The following is a 15,925-nucleotide window of genomic DNA, read 5'->3' as shown; positions in this document are numbered from 1 at the left end:
TAATGGAAGTAGTGTACATGTACATGACTGAGGATAAACTGACCTTGTCCGTCCCTCCCGCTTCATCTGGTTTGGTTGGCGAAAAGGGAGGGGAGAAATGGAATATTGCAATCGCCTGAACACATCCCAATCATCTCATCATATCACCTCTATGAACGCGAAACCCCGCTAACTATTTTATTATCATCCAAACGGCGTAGGGCCTTGGGCAATATGGCTGGTTACCTGCTACCTGCGTAAAAAAAAGTCCGAGAGCCTACTCCGTAACTTAGAGCTCTACGCATTGTATCGGTACATTCCACGCTTCTGTGCACCGATGCACAAAAAAAAAAAAAAAAAAAATTAAAAACCGCTACACAGACTCGGGCGTGATCGCTGAAGCGTGTTCAACAATTTGATAATCCTAATGGAGATAAGAGATTAAATAGATAATGCAACTTTTTTGATAGGTCTAGCCTCCATCTCCCTCGGCCGTTGAAATCATTTATCCTGGCGCAACAATTATAGTGGTTTAAGTAGGACGCAAGGACCCCCCCCCCCCCAAGCTGCCCCCCAGAAGAACGCGAACTAACCCCGCCATTGACAGAAGACACCCCGTATTCCAAAAACGGAAACTGAATGCCGTTTGTTTCCATCTTGAACAAGAATTACGGATGGGACCGGAGACAAAATGTCCCGCCAACCTTTGTCATTTCTATCATGTATCGCTATTGTTACCGTTTGATATCAATGGGTACTACTAAGAGCCGATATTCATACAACAATATGAGACATAAAAAATGCAAATTGAACAAGCAGCTGACGAATTGAGGTATGCAATAATACTCATAGTGGTAACAATCACTACTTACTTTTTCTACAAAAGTGTACATACATACAATGAGAACAGAGCAAGTGCTTGGCATGAACCCGACTTCTCGGAGACCCTTCGGCGTACAAAATAAACGGGATAAAGTGAAGCTATTAAAAATAGCGAGTAAAAGGTTTTGTTTTACGGAATAATTGCACCAAAGCCCTCTCCCCTTTGACAGATCTGGGCGCCTGAAAACAAGAAACCCAAACGGGCAGTTTGCAGGAAGGAAGTAGATCTAGTGCACTCAATCCAAGTAACACGTCGTTAGTTACCAAATGTATGGAGGAAACTCCAGTGGTTTTCCTTTTGCCTTTTATTTCCCATTTCTTGCTTCTAATTACTCCGTAACGAGTAACGACAAATAAAAACCATTTTAAAACAATATATATATATATAATACATATATATATATATATAAAGGAATTAATAGGAAAATGCCGACGGTTACACCGCATAAAATATGTGCCAGAGTTCTCCACGCTCCCCCTCTGTGCGTCTTGTGTTACGGGGAAAAGAGGGCCTAAGTCCTTCGGAAAGTAAATGGCTCAATACATACAGAGGCACAGACAGTACAGACTTACATATACGAGAGCTCTCATGATGGAGTGTTTGTTTATCAGACAACGGATCGATTGCCTTGTTCTCTTTCCCCTCTTACAGCCTTCCACAGCAGACGCATATACGAGGAGATGCAATTTGCGTACATGTAGTGCAGGAGTTAGCTGGGCTGAGCCTTGGAAAGGGCTTGGGAATGAGAAGGAGAGAAAGCAACAGGGTTAGCTAACACACAACTATTAGTAATGCCATAGCGGCTTTGTTAGTTAACTTAGTGGACAGGAAGAAACTGGAGGTTGCAGTTCCGATATTTTATTTTTACTTTTTGGCTCTGGGCGTTGTTTCTCCGTGGGTTGGTTAACTATTTTAAATCCGCCGAGGTTAGAGCTGCAGCCCATGCTTCGGAATATGCGAAGATCAGCAAAAACGAAGAGCCGCTTATTCGTTTCGGAATGGCAGAAACGGCGAAACGAGGAACAAGGAGCGAACAAAGAAGACACGTTGGGTGGGAAGGGGGAGGGTTAGAGGGTGGCTCGTCTCCAATGCCGTTTTGAAATGCCGCCCTGTGTGCCAAAGGGGAGGGCGATTAGGTATAGTGTAGTTTGATTCTAAAGATTCAAACACCGTTTAATCCCGCCGCGCCTTTCTGAGGGTAAAGTTCGGAGGAAAGAATGGTTATGGGGCGTTTCGTGGCGGCTGCGGGCAACCAATGTAGACAGAAGTGAGTTTTGTAGAACAAGTCAGATTTGAGTAAGCAAGGGAATGAAAGGGTAAGTTCTCAAGAATGAGGTAACTGACTGGAGTTAGATAACACCGCGGTTAGAGCTACCGGCATGTGGCATGGAAGGGTTCAGAAGATCTTTTGAACTTTCGAATCTGTCAACCCGAGATTGAAAGTTAAAAAACACAATGCATGTACTGGCTGGTACAGTACATATTAAATTTTAAATAGTGGTGACAAGGATATAATGGTGGTAATACAAGATAGCAGCGTGAAAAATGAAAATAGATATATAAATTAAAACCCAACAAGGGGCTGGTAAAGAGAAAATATAATTGATGGTTAAAATAGGGTGAAAATAGCAGAAAACAAATGCCGCCCGCCAGCCCTTATACTTTTTCCACCGGGCTCGTCCCAAATCCACGAGCAAATGCCATTTCCGCCAGTAACACAAGGAAATTAAAAACAAATATGTACTGAAATAATTTCAAACGTATATGTGCAGAATAACGCGAAAGAAAAGAACGCTTTCGGCGGGCGGCTCTCTAGAAGCCGCATATCAAGCAAGGAAAAGATAGGAAAATATAGCAATCATGATGTAGATAGATGGTAGGCATTATGCGCTGGTGATATATGAAAAAAGAAAGAAATCCATATTCCCCTCGTATCGTATTGGCCAAAAGAATGATGAAAACAACAAAATGCCGACCAAAAATACACCCCGCCGACTAGCGGAAACCCAAAAGGAAATTTCAGCAACAAAGGAAAATTGCGAAACAGGAAAAATTACAAAGCTTCATTAAAAATGAGATGAAGTATGTAAAGAAATTTGGAAGGTTGAATCAGGTGGGTATTAATTTAACAGCGTCTCAAGCCCCATTCTCGAGTCTCGAGGTGGGGATGGGACATGAGCTCGCGGTTCTGAAGCCGGAGGAAGCTGGTTATGAGGGGCGGAATTAGAGTGTTGGTGCTTCCAATGCGGGGGCCGTGAAGGTTCCTGAGGGTATGCAGCAGGGATATCTGGGGCCCATCGGCGTGGAACCGCTGGTTCCAGGTGATATTCAGCGTTTTTAGAGCTGTGGTAATTTTCGTCATGGCCTGTCGGGTTGGGAGGTGATCGACAGGTCGGGGCACTGCCTCTACGCCGTTCGTCTTGTCCTGGGTGAATTTCGACAGGCACTGGATTTAGCGAAGGGGATGCTGCGGTTCGAGGAGATGCAGAACAGATGGAATTGTGATCAGAAACCATTGAGGGTGGACCGGCTGAGGTCGAGTTTGACATTTCGGAGGTAGAAGGAGAACACATGAGAGGTAATTCCGTATGCGTAGGAGGCATATATGTGACGATTGGACTGAGATGGCGGTGGTTTCTGATCGGAGACCGGTGGTCAAGCATCTGCCTCGACCATCCCAGTGGAGATCCGTATTCATACTCAGTCGACGAACATGGCTCCCTTCGTTGCCTTCCGTCGGCCTCAGGGCATAGCAATTTGGGAGGGAGTTGCTGCTGCCCACGTTGAGAAACCGACACCCAGGACGATGTTCGAGTGGAAAAGTTCGGATCCTGGTAATGGCTTCGATCACACGGGCCGTGTATCGCCATGGAACTTTTGGGGTAAGGAGGTTCGACTCGACCGTTCAATGTGCGGGAAGATGGCGTAAGGCTCTCTCTGGCTTGAATTGCTAATCCCCGCCTTTTCCGGTTCATCGATCCATTCCACCAGTTCTTAACGGCATTGTCGCTTCGGTTCCCTAGTCTTCGTGCAATTTCCGCCCATCGCTTTCCCATCTCGTGCACCATCCTCTCGATCATCAGGCCCTCCTCAACCGAGATAGGCTCATGATTCAGTGTAGGTTTCAGATTCTGGTGAAATCGTTCTCTGCATTGCTTGGGTGATCGATATTGCATGTGCTGTGAGATGCGCACCCAGTTATTCGGACCTTGACTGCGTACCAGCTGCAGTAATGTTTGATCCTCCTCAGGTACCCAAGGCCCTCGTCGTTGAGCCGGAGCCATCGTTCCAAAGGATTGCACAAAAGGACCAAGTATGGTCGGGTATAAAACAATTGCTTTGATAGTCCCGCCAATAGAAGCGTAGCTCCACTGTGGTTTCAGGAGGAGAAGGGTGAAGAAGATGTAAGTATTAATTCTAAGCAGGAGCGAATTAGTCTCCCTGCCCAATAATACAATAATTACGTGAAATAGATATAGATAGGTAGGTCTATAGTTAAAGGGGGAGTAATAATGGGAGGGTATTATCATGATAATAAATTATTATATAGATGGATGGGGCGTGGCTAGGACAAGAAGAAGTAAAGCAAAGCACCCACTCACTCGGCGGAGTGCGCAAGAGGGGAAAAGCGTCTCAACTCACGAGTGGGCGGTGGGCGTGGGCGGATTCATATATAGTGCGCCGGACAGAACAAGCCGATACAAGTGTACGAAACTAGACCAACCTGATTTAGGGCCTGGGGCGAAGGAAGGGTAGTTAGTTAGTTATCAAAGTTTCTTTTTGCTTTGTTTTTCCTGCTGCTGATGACAGAACCCCACAAGCCAGATTCGATCTGAGATCGTCACGCTTGAGTCTTTTTAAGACACGAGGCGAAAATGGATCTTCAAACAACACTGCAGATGTAAAAGAAGCGCTTGAAGGTACGTTTTGAAGCATGCAAACTGGAAGTTTCTTCGGCTTTTCTGATACAAGAAGCAAACAAGGGACCCTTTTTAGGAAATGCAAAAGAAGACATGTTGGGGGGGAGACAAGGCAGAGCAGGGCCTATGTCCCTCCTCCTTGCATGTATCATGTAACTCCTCAACCTGAAAGGGGGGGGTGGGGAGGGGAGAGTTGGATAGATAACAGCTGAAGCAGATGCCAGACGAGAATATGCGCCTTGTATGTACATGTACATGTACTTGGATACGTGCGCAGACACAGACAGACTAACTACACACACACAGAGTGATGATGATGATGCTGATGATGATGATGCCATGTATGTATTTTGCAGACTACTTGCACGATACATAATAGCCACATGCAGAAAACACACCTCTCGTGCCTGCAATGCCTGCACACCTTATACATACCTACTACCACCTTCATACAGTTTTAGTCGTACACAGTTTAACTTTACGTCGTCCGTTTTGGGGGATCCAAGCCAACATCGAACTCAGAGACGAGACAGGGAACGGGGGCAAAAGTCAAAAAAGGAGGGTTCCCACCACCCAACGAAGCCGAGCCATGCACTGTTTAAAAAAAAAAAAGAAAAAAAAGAAAAAAAAAAAAAAGAAAAAAGAAGCATAAAGCATAAAATATTATTAAAGAAAGCCAAAAAAAAAAGGGAGCAAGAACAGGAACCACAAAGCTCAAAACTGATTCAGCAGTTAGTTTCATCGACTTGTGGGTTGAAGGCCCAGGTTCCCGCCGGTCGTTACGTACAGTAACAGCCTCTACCAATGATACCATACGCCGGTTGGCTGTCACTCCTTATGGTGGCACACACACGGACACACCTTTTCCAGATCGTGGGGACTTGCGTTTTGCCATCGTAAAACAGGGATGCGATGATTCGCAACAAGGGTAGGCTAGCAAAATGGATGTTGTGCACGAAATACGGTTGAGGCGGACCATTGCGACTGGCAGACTGGCAGTCTAGCGGCTAAGGGGCCGTGGGTCAGGATTCCATTGCGCTTGAGCTAGCAAAACGAAGCGAAAAAAAGGAGACGATATTATAACAATAATAATATAAAAGCAAAAAAAAAAAAAAAAAAAAAAAAAAAAAAAAAAAAAAAAAAAAAAAAAACGCCCTGCGTCTGGGCTCGATGGTCTGGTAACATGATTAATGGTAACTTAACTTCTTCCCTCCTCCTGCTAAGTTCTAACCCCCTGTTTTCTTCCCAGTCCCAGTGACAGGGTGCAGCCGACGGGAAGAACCCCTTTGCTTTTTTTTACTTTCCTTCTTCTTGTTCTTCTTTTGGTTACGCTGTTCACTCTTTGCTACGTGATAATCTGACAAATGCGTACTAGGGGCCGAAGGTACAAGTAAGTACAGTACATACAGAAATCTGCCAGGAATCGGCAGAGTATCCCAGCCACTCTCGTTTCTCTGAGGAGAGGAGGAGGAGGAAGAAAGTAAGGCGTGGAACTATCGCAATCCTCATGTTCACTTCAGGCATGCAGGGGGCCAGCCATGCTTGCACGATGATTCGGAAACGCCGCCCAACACTATTATTATTATTCTCCCCCCCTCCCCCTCCCCGGGGTCATACAAAGCAGCATATACCCATGTTTGAGAATAGCGTGGTTCTTTGACTCGAACCCACCATCGGCTTCGCCTCTTTCACAGGGAGATCTCGGTGGGCTGGGTTGGTGATGGCTTTCTTGCATTACCGTCAAACTCCCAGAACCGATTGATAAACACTGTTGGCAGGAGGAAGAAGAGCAACGGGACTGACAACCTTGCTTTGGTAGCTGGCTGTTTGTTGTTGGGTTGGTGGGGTTGGGTGGCTGGTGTCAAACAGGGTACTGTCCATAGTATGTCCAGATACTATACGGAATAGCCAAGTCCGATTTCTTTACGTCAACTACGTCAATGACAATTCTTAACTTCCTGAAACGCTTCGTGATGGAAATAAATGATGCTGAGATCTAAGAGAAAGAAAAAAAAAGTGAAAGGAAAACTTGGAAATTTTGGTTTTGAGTCCAGCTCATCAAAAGGGTTTGATTCATTATTCAGCAGCAAGGGGGTGGTAATAGTCATCTTTCCATCAAAGCTGGCCGTCATACAAAGTTTCATCAGTACGATTGCATTCCAATTACCCGTTCGTGGTTAAGTTGCGCAATTTCATGGCCTTGTTGCGAAGTCTGGGGGCCGATTTCAAAGCGGACAATGCTGCCATATTTGGCCTTGAGGGCATTGGGGAGCATGTACTGTGCTCGATGACGGGGCTCTGAGGAAAAAATAATCCAATACACAAATTATGATTCACATTGATTTCAAAAATAACTTAAGAAAGAAAGACTAGGCCTAAAAAAGGATGGGGCTCAGACGAAATCCAGGGATTAACAGTTAACTTAGAGCACAAGCAAACCCGTTGCTACCAACAGCTTGTAAAGCCGCAATGCTTTGAGAAAGGACCAAAGCCGGCTTGAGGATGGCAATCGCTTTTTTCCCCTTCCCTCCCCTTTCTCTCCTGATCTCACTGTGGCTCGGGTGCATGGATCTGGCGCTGGTGCGAGCCTCCGGGCGCCAAAGGATGTTTTGCGAAAATCGAGAGAATATGAAAAAGGAGGATCTCCCTGGCCCTTCCACGGCTCACCCGCTTGAACATCACAAGGATTTATTAGCCCCAGGAATAGAGACCAAGGGCGCCAGTGGGTGGGGTCCAAAGGCAGCAAACCCTAACAACAGCCAGTTAGCGTCGATACCGGAGCTCGAGAGCGCAGCCAATAATGGATGATGATGCCGAGATATACGTGATTTGGTCGAGGTGCCACACCAGAGTCCTGGACCGAGCGGCCAATGGCTGGGGCCCTAATTCTGCTCAGGGACGGATGGATGGTACTCCGTACATGTAATGTAACTACTGTACATACTTTTAGAGGGATGGCTGATTGCTCCGAATCTCTTTCTCTTTTCCTTGACATGTTCGGTGAAGTTGACACAACCACAACCGTAGCCTAGAAGAACGCAACTTTTTGAGCTGACCAGGGTATGTTGCTGGTCAGTGGTCACAGCCACAACTAGACACTGCGAGACAGAAATCCAATTCGCCCCCCCTCAATTGAGATACTCGCAAACTTTGGCCCAGTCCGTAGTAGAGACAAGCGACTCAAAAAGACCCCTGTTCCTGCGCATGAATTCTTTCTCTGGTGCTGGTGGCAACTGTCCCAACGACTTCCACTCCAGTGCAATTGATTCCACTCACAGGAAAAAGAAATGAAAGCTAAGAGGGAAAAAGGCGTTGTTTTACAGCGCGGAGTTTCCATGCGATTTTCAACCGTTTCAGCCAGCCATCACCCTTAGCGTGAGATGACCAGCAGGCCAGCCATTCCTGTGGAGCAAGCTAGCAACAAGCGTTGCTGCGCCGAGAAAACATCAGTTTCTGATCGGGTAGATCGAACATTCAAAAATTCGAAATTGAACGACTTTTAGTGCCAGCCGGCGACCCTCAAGCGCTAACTAGGCGGGGAAGATCGCTTAATCAATCGTCATAGACCGTCTGAGTTTGCAGGGATATGGTGCCCGGTTCTTATTCGACCATGAAACTCAGGGTCAATCTGAGCTGTGGTAGCTAAATCAGGCTATGTTTTGTCACTAGACTGCGTAGAAAACGATTTCTGGTCGCTAATATGCTGCACGTCTTAAATGTGCAGGTAGACGTGCAAATATATCTATCATTATCATCATTTATCAGGCGAAGACTGTATATTTCCTGGGGGTGTGTTGAGCCATCACCACAAAATCGATACACATTACCGAGCCTTCACTGTGGCTGCAAAAGGAAAATCCACTCTTTTTGCTACCACTGACATGATGTTACATGGGCCTGTAATAAAGTGATCAGCGCATCATCCATACCTAGGCTAGCTTCTTAGACCGCCATAGTAGCATAGCGAGGGATTTAACTCCGACTTAAGGCGTATTTTATCTGTGCTAATTAGCTATCAAGCATCACCTTGTTTTCTGGCTATCTGCTTCGGGAAGTTTCCAAACCAAAGTCGGTTTCACTGCTATCAGAGTGTTGACGGTCTCTACCCTGGAATGCGGCGAGAGAAATTACTAGCAGAGACTCGAGAGAAAGGAAGAAGGGATATAACCTGGGAACCCGGCCCCCTCATTACCAGATTGTAGGATTTCTCCATGCTGAACCAATGCCTCTTTTCCAAGGTGTCGTGTTGATGGGGCTTTTTTTGCGCGATACTATGATAGTTCCCCCACTGGCCACGGAATCATCCCCTTGACACGCAAGGAGAGTTGATTGAGCTAAGAGTCCCAACAGCTAGTTCACACCTATATTCTGTGCAGATGCAGGTCATGAAAACGTCCCGAGACACTTATACTAGCGGCTGATTGGATGAGGCTTCCTTGATATGATCACTCCCTCTTCTCCTTCTCGGGAGGGGGAAGAGACCGAGTGTTCCGACAGGGCCATATCGAGAATCGTCAACTCAGCCGTTGCGTTTGGGATGGTGGAGGCTTGCTAGTGCTTATTGGCGTTGCAATGCTTGTTGACTAAGAAAATCAAAAGTTGTTTTACGCATACGTTGCGAGAGCTGGTTTCCTCAATTCTACTGGTAATCCGCCTTAGTTCCATGCTCAATGCCAAATTATCCTGATACGATTTAGCCGCCTGGGGGCCTGCCATTCGCATCAATTCATGGTCCTCCTCGAATGGCCATTGAAGCATTGATCATGCGTTTTAGTTGGGCCAAAGTCGGAAATGATGACGGTCGTTATTTTGCAACCGTAGTTAGTAAATCCTCCATACGCCCGGGTTATAGGAGCCGTTTCCAGGTGCCTTGCTTGGTGGATGCAACCATTATTGGAACCAACGGCTCCCCCGGTTCAGTTGCTTCTGGCAGAAAGTAATCAACGACTCCGCATTTTTCAGATCTGAGGCCTTCTAAAAAGAAAAAAAGCGATCTGCTGCAGAGACCATTGAAGGTAAACTGGAAAACGGGTATCCAAGACAATTTCTTTCTCGCTCCTCATGTTATCTGCTGAAACTATTAGGTTATTATTGGTCTTTAAAGCCGCTGACCTGGGTTCCTGTTCTCCCCTGATGATTTGCCGAGCGGTTTTGGTCCCAGTAATTCGCTACTCCTCACCCAAAGTACTAGGTATTCTTCTCAATACTATGCGTAACCCCCTTTCAATCCATGCATGGCAGCAACATGGGTCACCATGCTTTATGTTCTCATTCTTTCAACCTCATGAGAGTTGCTATTCCATTTCAGGAAATTGGAAGCTTGATCCCCACGCCATATGGACCTAAAAGCAATTATTGTTTAGCACACCGCACCAAGCGCAACCGTTCGTCAAACCCATGCATAATTGAGGATATTATTGCAGGGTCGGAAGAATAAAAGGAATCGAACGATCGGCTTTTTAATATGAGGTTCATCCTGCACGAATCGGGAACATACATGATGTGGCAGATGGCGGCAGTAGTGGAAAGAGAAGCTTTCTTTCTCGAGCATCCTCTTAGCCGAGGAAAACCGAGCTGGCCTTGGGGTATTGTACTCCCGTGGGCCGTGACTTGAGTGTTTGAGGAGCTATGGGGAAAGCATCTGAGTGGTGGAGCGCTAGAACTGCACCGTTGCACTTTAAAAGTCAAAGTAAAAAAAAAAAGTCTCTCAGTCCGTGCACGCGAAAAGATTTGTCGAATCACTATTGAGCAATATTGACAGCAGGTCTGGCCCGCCGGCACAACTGGAGCTGGGCCACCAAATCATCCAGTCGTTCTCTGGCGAGGGATAATCGCTGGCGCGCTTGTAGTGATGCGACTATAGTTCGATTAAACTTCCTGAGGGGTGCTGAAGATATTGCTGACTGCAGTTCTTTAGCCGGACCAATTGGTGGAATCAGTGGCGTCTTAGCTTAGATATACCTGGGTACATACAACTATCCATCATGCATGGGATTGGCCAATAATGGCTTTCGAATTTTGTTTGAGCAACGACACCTAGGTGGCATCGTGTTGACCACTCGTTGAGGATCGGCTGCGGGGCGTCTGGTATTCCACATCACCTAGCAGCATTCAACCGCCAACGCCTCGGTGGATCACTTGTGGCTGATCAGAGTGGAACTGCGAAGGAAGAGTTGCGGACGCCACAATTTGCCGCCTGAGGCAGGCTAGGAAAATTTCAGGCTTCGCTGAGGCGCCTTGCTTACTATTGGCTCTCTGCAATCGATCTCAGCTGCTTCCAGGATATGAAATAATTTCAGGCCAGCTCTGACAATTGTTCTCCTCCCTTGCGCATCTTTTTCAAAGCCGAACCCAACCTGACTTTCATTGTTGTTGAAATGGGTTGCCGCATAGACGCTCAGGCCAAAAGCGATGTGGTCGTTGAATATTGCCCTGAGACCTCGAACTAGCAGACGGCGCAAATAACAATTATTCGGACAAAACCTGCTCAACCTTACAAACCTTAAAAGGTTCTTCGAAAAACCGTTTTCCAGAGAGCACCAATAATTGGCTGATGACCTTGGTCCCATCTGTAGAGGCGATATCATTGGTTGGTAAAACTGAGTCCAATTTTCGAGGCGGAGCTTGACCGGATATTTTATACTGATGATGGCTGCTGATGACTACCAAAGCGCGATGCTTTGACACGCGCAAAGTCGCCAGTCCGCCGGGCTGAAAAGGTCGAGTCCCTCGAAAATTTGACTGGCGGATCGTTAGCGCAACCCGCCGCGAGTGGCGTAGACGGGTTTTTTTTTTTTTTTTTTTGTTTGAAGAGAGGTAATGATATGCTCCTCTTTGCGGCGATTACCGATGGATATTATCAGGATGAGGACACAGTCACGCAAACATGAAGCGGATCGACCCCAAAAGAAAAGATTTGTCACATCTGTCCTGTCCCTCAGGGGCTCTCAACTTCTCAAGTACTCCGCAGTTAGGATGAACCAATGTGCATTGACTGGCCGAGGTCTAAATGCCGCCATTTTGATATTGGACAGTACAGAGTGCTGGAGATTCGTTGTGCCTGTGCAAAGCCGGTTCCATGCGGGGGAGTGCCCAAGCCAGGCTCATTTTTATCATGAGGATCAGAATGAATAGTTAGACTAGCGGTGTCAAGTCTTGTGGATGCACGGATGCAGAACTCTTTGAGTTCGAAGTTGTTGGTTTTGGCCGGTGTTTGGCCATGTCGTCTTCCGACTCCTCTCTCCCAACGGAATGCCATCAGCTACAACTATGCCGAAGAATAACTACCTATCCTATATTGTTTCAAAGGCGGATACCAACAGCATGGCTTTCGCTGCGCGCATCTCGGATGCCCTGGTATATTCATCCCCCTTTTTGCCAAAAAAAAAGAGGTAATTTTCAAAACCAACCCTGAGAAACTACCCCTGTATGTTCTCTTCAAAAACCCCTTGGAGGGATAATTTGACAAATCTTGCCACCCCTAGATGCTGTTTAGCTCTCCTCCCTAGATCTATTTCTCAGCACATGAGCTGTAACCACCTTTTCCGTCGCCTATTCCCCTTCGTAGCTCACCCGCTAACCTACATTTAGCCATTCGTTTATCCATATTTCAGCCAACCACATCTCCTGAATCCATTTATTGGCATTGTGCTATTGATTTCGAGGCAACCGAACGAGATGCCTACCACCTATCGGCTAAGAGATACTGAGGAACCAGTTGGCTTGGCAGGTTCGCAATTGGCTGTATTCCACGGAAGTTGGATCATCTCAGTCGAGGGCTTCGATCACAGGAGGGAAGTAAGTATGCGCTCAGATCTGGCAGAGCAATCACAAGCCTTAGGCATCCTATACATGTGCATGTACATGCCTACTATCGGACGCTTGCCACTGAGATGCACAACGTGATATCTCCTCGTAACTTATTGAGTGCGTACATCCCGCACACATGAATGGCGCAGTGAATTTCCGAATGCAGTACTGTACTGCCACAGCCTTATCACATTCTCCAGATTTTGCCACGTCACACACACCAGCCGGCTACCTTTCAGCGGAGTAACACGGACAAGTAAACAATGTGCACACATGTCTACCTCGCAGAAAAGCTCACTGGGTGTACTGCAACCCCTTCTAACCTAGCTACAATCCTTCATTGTCAACGTCTGGCCACACTGCAGTAATGGTTTCCAAAAAACGTGAACACGGGCCCCATATCTTGGCTCAATAATCGCAGCGCGAACAGGAGGAATGAACCCTGTTTGATAGAGGCATCTCCCTCCATGCCTTAGCTTCCACCATTTCTGGTGCACATTGTCCAAGCCATTCTAGATTCTGTGTTTGTCGTGCATTGCTATCGCCTGAAAGGTCATTCAACGCTCTCTCGCAGACTACGGGCGGAGAAATGTCCTTCCGATGGAATGTATTCAAGCTGAAGGAAACCATCATTGATAGTAGGCACGGCGCCCCCCTCTGGCTGGTGAACAAGCGGAGGGGGAGGAGGGAAAATATACGCGTATCGTACTTTCATACTCCAAAAGACTCCTGTAACCTGGGTTGGCGAAAGCTGGAGCTAAGCTCAATAATCGTGTTATCGCTTCCATTTTGATAGTTCGGGTTAAACCCAGCAACATTCACCCCGGCTTTCTCCTGAATTTTCCGTTTTGGGAGGGGGAGAAAAGCGGTTGCCGACTAGTTCCTAAAAATAGCAATTTAGATCTGCTCCTGTTAAGTGCACTGATAGTAGAGGGGACCTGGGGCCCCCCCAATATCCCCCCCGTGCCAGCTACCACAGAGCACTAGCTCCTCTCAGTGAACTCTCTGAGATCACTCCTAGGGCTCACTCCTAGGGCCTCTCTGACTCTCCATGCGGCACTGAATTTGTCCAGGCAAGATCTTGATGTTGGGGTTTTTAATCCTTCCTGGCTTTGAACCTGTGTAGCATGTTGGCACACACCCAGTGGGACTCAATGCTAAAGGGCCTCATAACCTGTTGGGCCACTGGGGCAAAAGAGCTCAATCACCACCAGTGTGCACTGATGGTAGGGGGACCCGGGACCCCCAACAGTTACTCGCGCTTTTGCAACAGTTGCGTCACGCTAAGGCAGCTTCCAACAGGGTCACCTTGGCTGGATAGTTTTCTTGTTCACGAACCAGCTGATCGATGAGGGGATTGTGACATTTCAAATCAAGGACTAGACACTGCACGATGTTCCCAAGTGATGGAAGCGACGACCATGCCATGAGGGGGAAGCTTTGTGGCTATGGTTTTATTAGCGTGTTCTAAAGCGATCTCTTCGCCTCGATAAGCGATTGGTTGGTGGCTCGGATAAATCTCAAGGTGCTAGCTAGCAGAGAAAACGGGCGGAGACGATTCATCAGCAACTCTACTCCGTAGCTCTGCTCAAATCATTTTCTGATGAAAGCGGAGAAAATTGTGCAAGAAGATAGAAGCCCACCCAAGTACCACGTCCTTGCTTCCAAGTTCTGGGGCTCTGGATTTGCTGACATCCTGCACATGCGAGCCAGCGCGCCCTCAACAACTGATCCCGGTTCTGTCGAAAAGATGGGGGGAAAAAAAGGTTGACGATCAATTTTCCTCATCAAAAACTCCAGTCGGTAAGCCTCAGCCGGTCCTAAACCTTACTCCCAAAAGGGAAGGAACGCATAGAAAGTTGCCTGCTTTCAAAACGTGGGTTAGACGAGAAATGCGCCCATTTCAGTGCTTTAACGGTCTAACTTCCGGTCGCTAATAATGGTAGACCCAGATACCCAAGCCAATATGTGTAGTAACTAAGAAAACGGTCTTCAAGACAAGCGAGTCGACCCACATCTAGACCACAAGGAGAACATACAGGACGGACGTCCAGCAAACGGTGGCATTCGTTCAGAAACCCCCCCTCCCCTGTTAGGCTGGTATTTATTATTTTCACCGTTGAGCAGGATCAGGATGAGAAATGATGGTCGGTCGGAAAGGGCTGACACATGCAACGATGCGATGCACGTATGTCCGTTGGCTTTATTCTCAGGGCACGTTAATTGTTCCCTCCTAGCTGGTATGCACAATTAGTCGGATAGTTACTGGACATGTAAAATACCACATTGTGGCTTAATTATGCAAAACGGTTTCTTTTTTTTCTTTTTAACCAACTCCGACAATGCCACATGTAGGCGTGACGTATTCTCATCCAGTCTTTAGGAAAAGAAATGCGGTGGCAAAATTAAAATCTCTTGCCGCCGGATGGACGTTACAATTATGATAGCAAGAACGAATAGTCAGTCGGATTTCTGGAGCTAGGATGCTACATGCATGTCTTCCTCGGTATGGTTATGTTTCCCTATCCAGAGCAGTAATAGAATAGAGAATCCACAGGAGCGGGTAACTACGGTGTGGACTAAAGCGGGTAGGTAGGTGAAGAGAAATGTAGTTTGGCACTGGAGCTGAAAACCCGATAGTTGGGCCTGCTTCAACCTTGTTTAAACCCGATGCACAGGTAGCCACATGGATCAGATATGGTCCAACAGGAGGCCGCCGTTGGCGATCGAGAGGGGTTGATCCCAGTACACAAACTAGACAGGGTGTATCCGTAGTTAGCTCACCTCACACCTGCCATACGAGGACTGTCGAAGGGGCTTTTTTTTACTTTTCACCAACCTGCCAGCCAATTCAAGAAACAGACTCCATAAACATCACACGTTAGGTGGCCCTGCTTGGGCAGCCAGCCATGTTGCACGATCAACGAACCCCTTCCACACACCCGTCGTGAATCAATAATCCCCCTGCCTCGGGGTTCCCGATTTGTTCGATAAATGATCCACTTGACGCCCTATTTCAGCTGCTGATGGACTCCACTAAGAACATACATACAGCGTACATTATCGGCGAGCATGGTGTGGAGGACGGGGTAGGCTGTTTTGGTTTTTCTCTCCTTTTCCTTTATTTTGGTTTGATACCTTGGACAGCCTTGTCCAGGGTTTTGATCTCCATTTCTCAAACATTGAAGGGGGCACCTGGCAATGCCGATTTCTGGGAATGATTTTTTAGTACGTGGAGATTCCATAGTGTCCCCACGACCCTCGAATTGTTTTGGCTCTGGCTCTGCATGAATGTGCTGCTGGAGAGGAGGCAAATCTTATCTCCTAGTCACAT

General features: G+C 47.0%; 5 protein-coding genes across 7 annotated transcripts; 2 read left to right on the top strand and 3 right to left on the bottom strand.

Annotated features, from left to right (window-relative positions):
- Positions 1-1,135: 1,135 nt before the first annotated feature.
- BDBG_04449 lies at positions 1,136-5,905 on the bottom strand. Of its 2 annotated transcripts, XM_031721670.1 has the most exons (2): positions 5,570-5,905; positions 1,136-5,502 (listed from the first exon to the last, which is right to left on the bottom strand). In XM_031721670.1, the coding sequence occupies exon 2, from the start codon at positions 4,390-4,392 to the stop codon at positions 2,983-2,985; it is 1,410 nt and encodes a 469-aa protein (XP_031578506.1). In that variant the 5' UTR covers positions 4,393-5,502; positions 5,570-5,905; the 3' UTR covers positions 1,136-2,982. The 2 variants fall into 2 exon arrangements, with proteins under 2 accessions (XP_031578506.1, XP_002624585.2); XM_002624539.2 differs by having other exon boundaries at positions 1,136-5,905.
- Positions 5,396-10,580, top strand: BDBG_17126. 2 transcript variants are annotated; one of them, XM_031724911.1, is made up of 3 exons: positions 5,396-5,975; positions 6,158-8,980; positions 9,063-10,496. In XM_031724911.1, the coding sequence occupies exon 2, from the start codon at positions 7,285-7,287 to the stop codon at positions 7,588-7,590; it is 306 nt and encodes a 101-aa protein (XP_031578503.1). In that variant the 5' UTR covers positions 5,396-5,975; positions 6,158-7,284; the 3' UTR covers positions 7,591-8,980; positions 9,063-10,496. The 2 variants fall into 2 exon arrangements, with proteins under 2 accessions (XP_031578503.1, XP_031578504.1); XM_031724912.1 differs by having other exon boundaries at positions 5,884-5,975; positions 6,158-10,580.
- BDBG_04448 (uncharacterized protein) lies at positions 5,910-7,057 on the bottom strand (the record flags this gene model as incomplete). Its single annotated transcript, XM_031721669.1, has 2 exons — positions 5,910-6,778; positions 6,950-7,057. The coding sequence occupies 2 exons, from the start codon at positions 7,055-7,057 to the stop codon at positions 6,644-6,646; spliced, it is 243 nt and encodes an 80-aa protein (XP_031578505.1). The 3' UTR covers positions 5,910-6,643.
- Positions 10,490-11,801, bottom strand: BDBG_04447 (uncharacterized protein; the record flags this gene model as incomplete). The annotated part of the gene is made up of 4 exons (XM_031721668.1): positions 10,490-10,639; positions 11,028-11,227; positions 11,280-11,523; positions 11,778-11,801. The coding sequence occupies 4 exons, from the start codon at positions 11,799-11,801 to the stop codon at positions 10,490-10,492; spliced, it is 618 nt and encodes a 205-aa protein (XP_031578502.1).
- Positions 11,802-12,370: 569 nt separating this feature from the next.
- BDBG_04446 (uncharacterized protein) lies at positions 12,371-15,125 on the top strand. Its single transcript, XM_031721667.1, has 2 exons — positions 12,371-14,394; positions 14,538-15,125. The coding sequence occupies exon 1, from the start codon at positions 12,460-12,462 to the stop codon at positions 12,685-12,687; it is 228 nt and encodes a 75-aa protein (XP_031578501.1). The 5' UTR covers positions 12,371-12,459; the 3' UTR covers positions 12,688-14,394; positions 14,538-15,125.
- The last annotated feature ends 800 nt before the right edge of the window (positions 15,126-15,925 follow it).

The sequence above is a fragment of the Blastomyces gilchristii genome (genome assembly GCF_000003855.2).
Source record: "Blastomyces gilchristii SLH14081 genomic scaffold supercont1.9, whole genome shotgun sequence".
NCBI classification, from domain to species: Eukaryota; Fungi; Ascomycota; class Eurotiomycetes; order Onygenales; family Ajellomycetaceae; genus Blastomyces; species Blastomyces gilchristii.
This window is presented reverse-complemented; position numbering and strand designations above follow the sequence as displayed.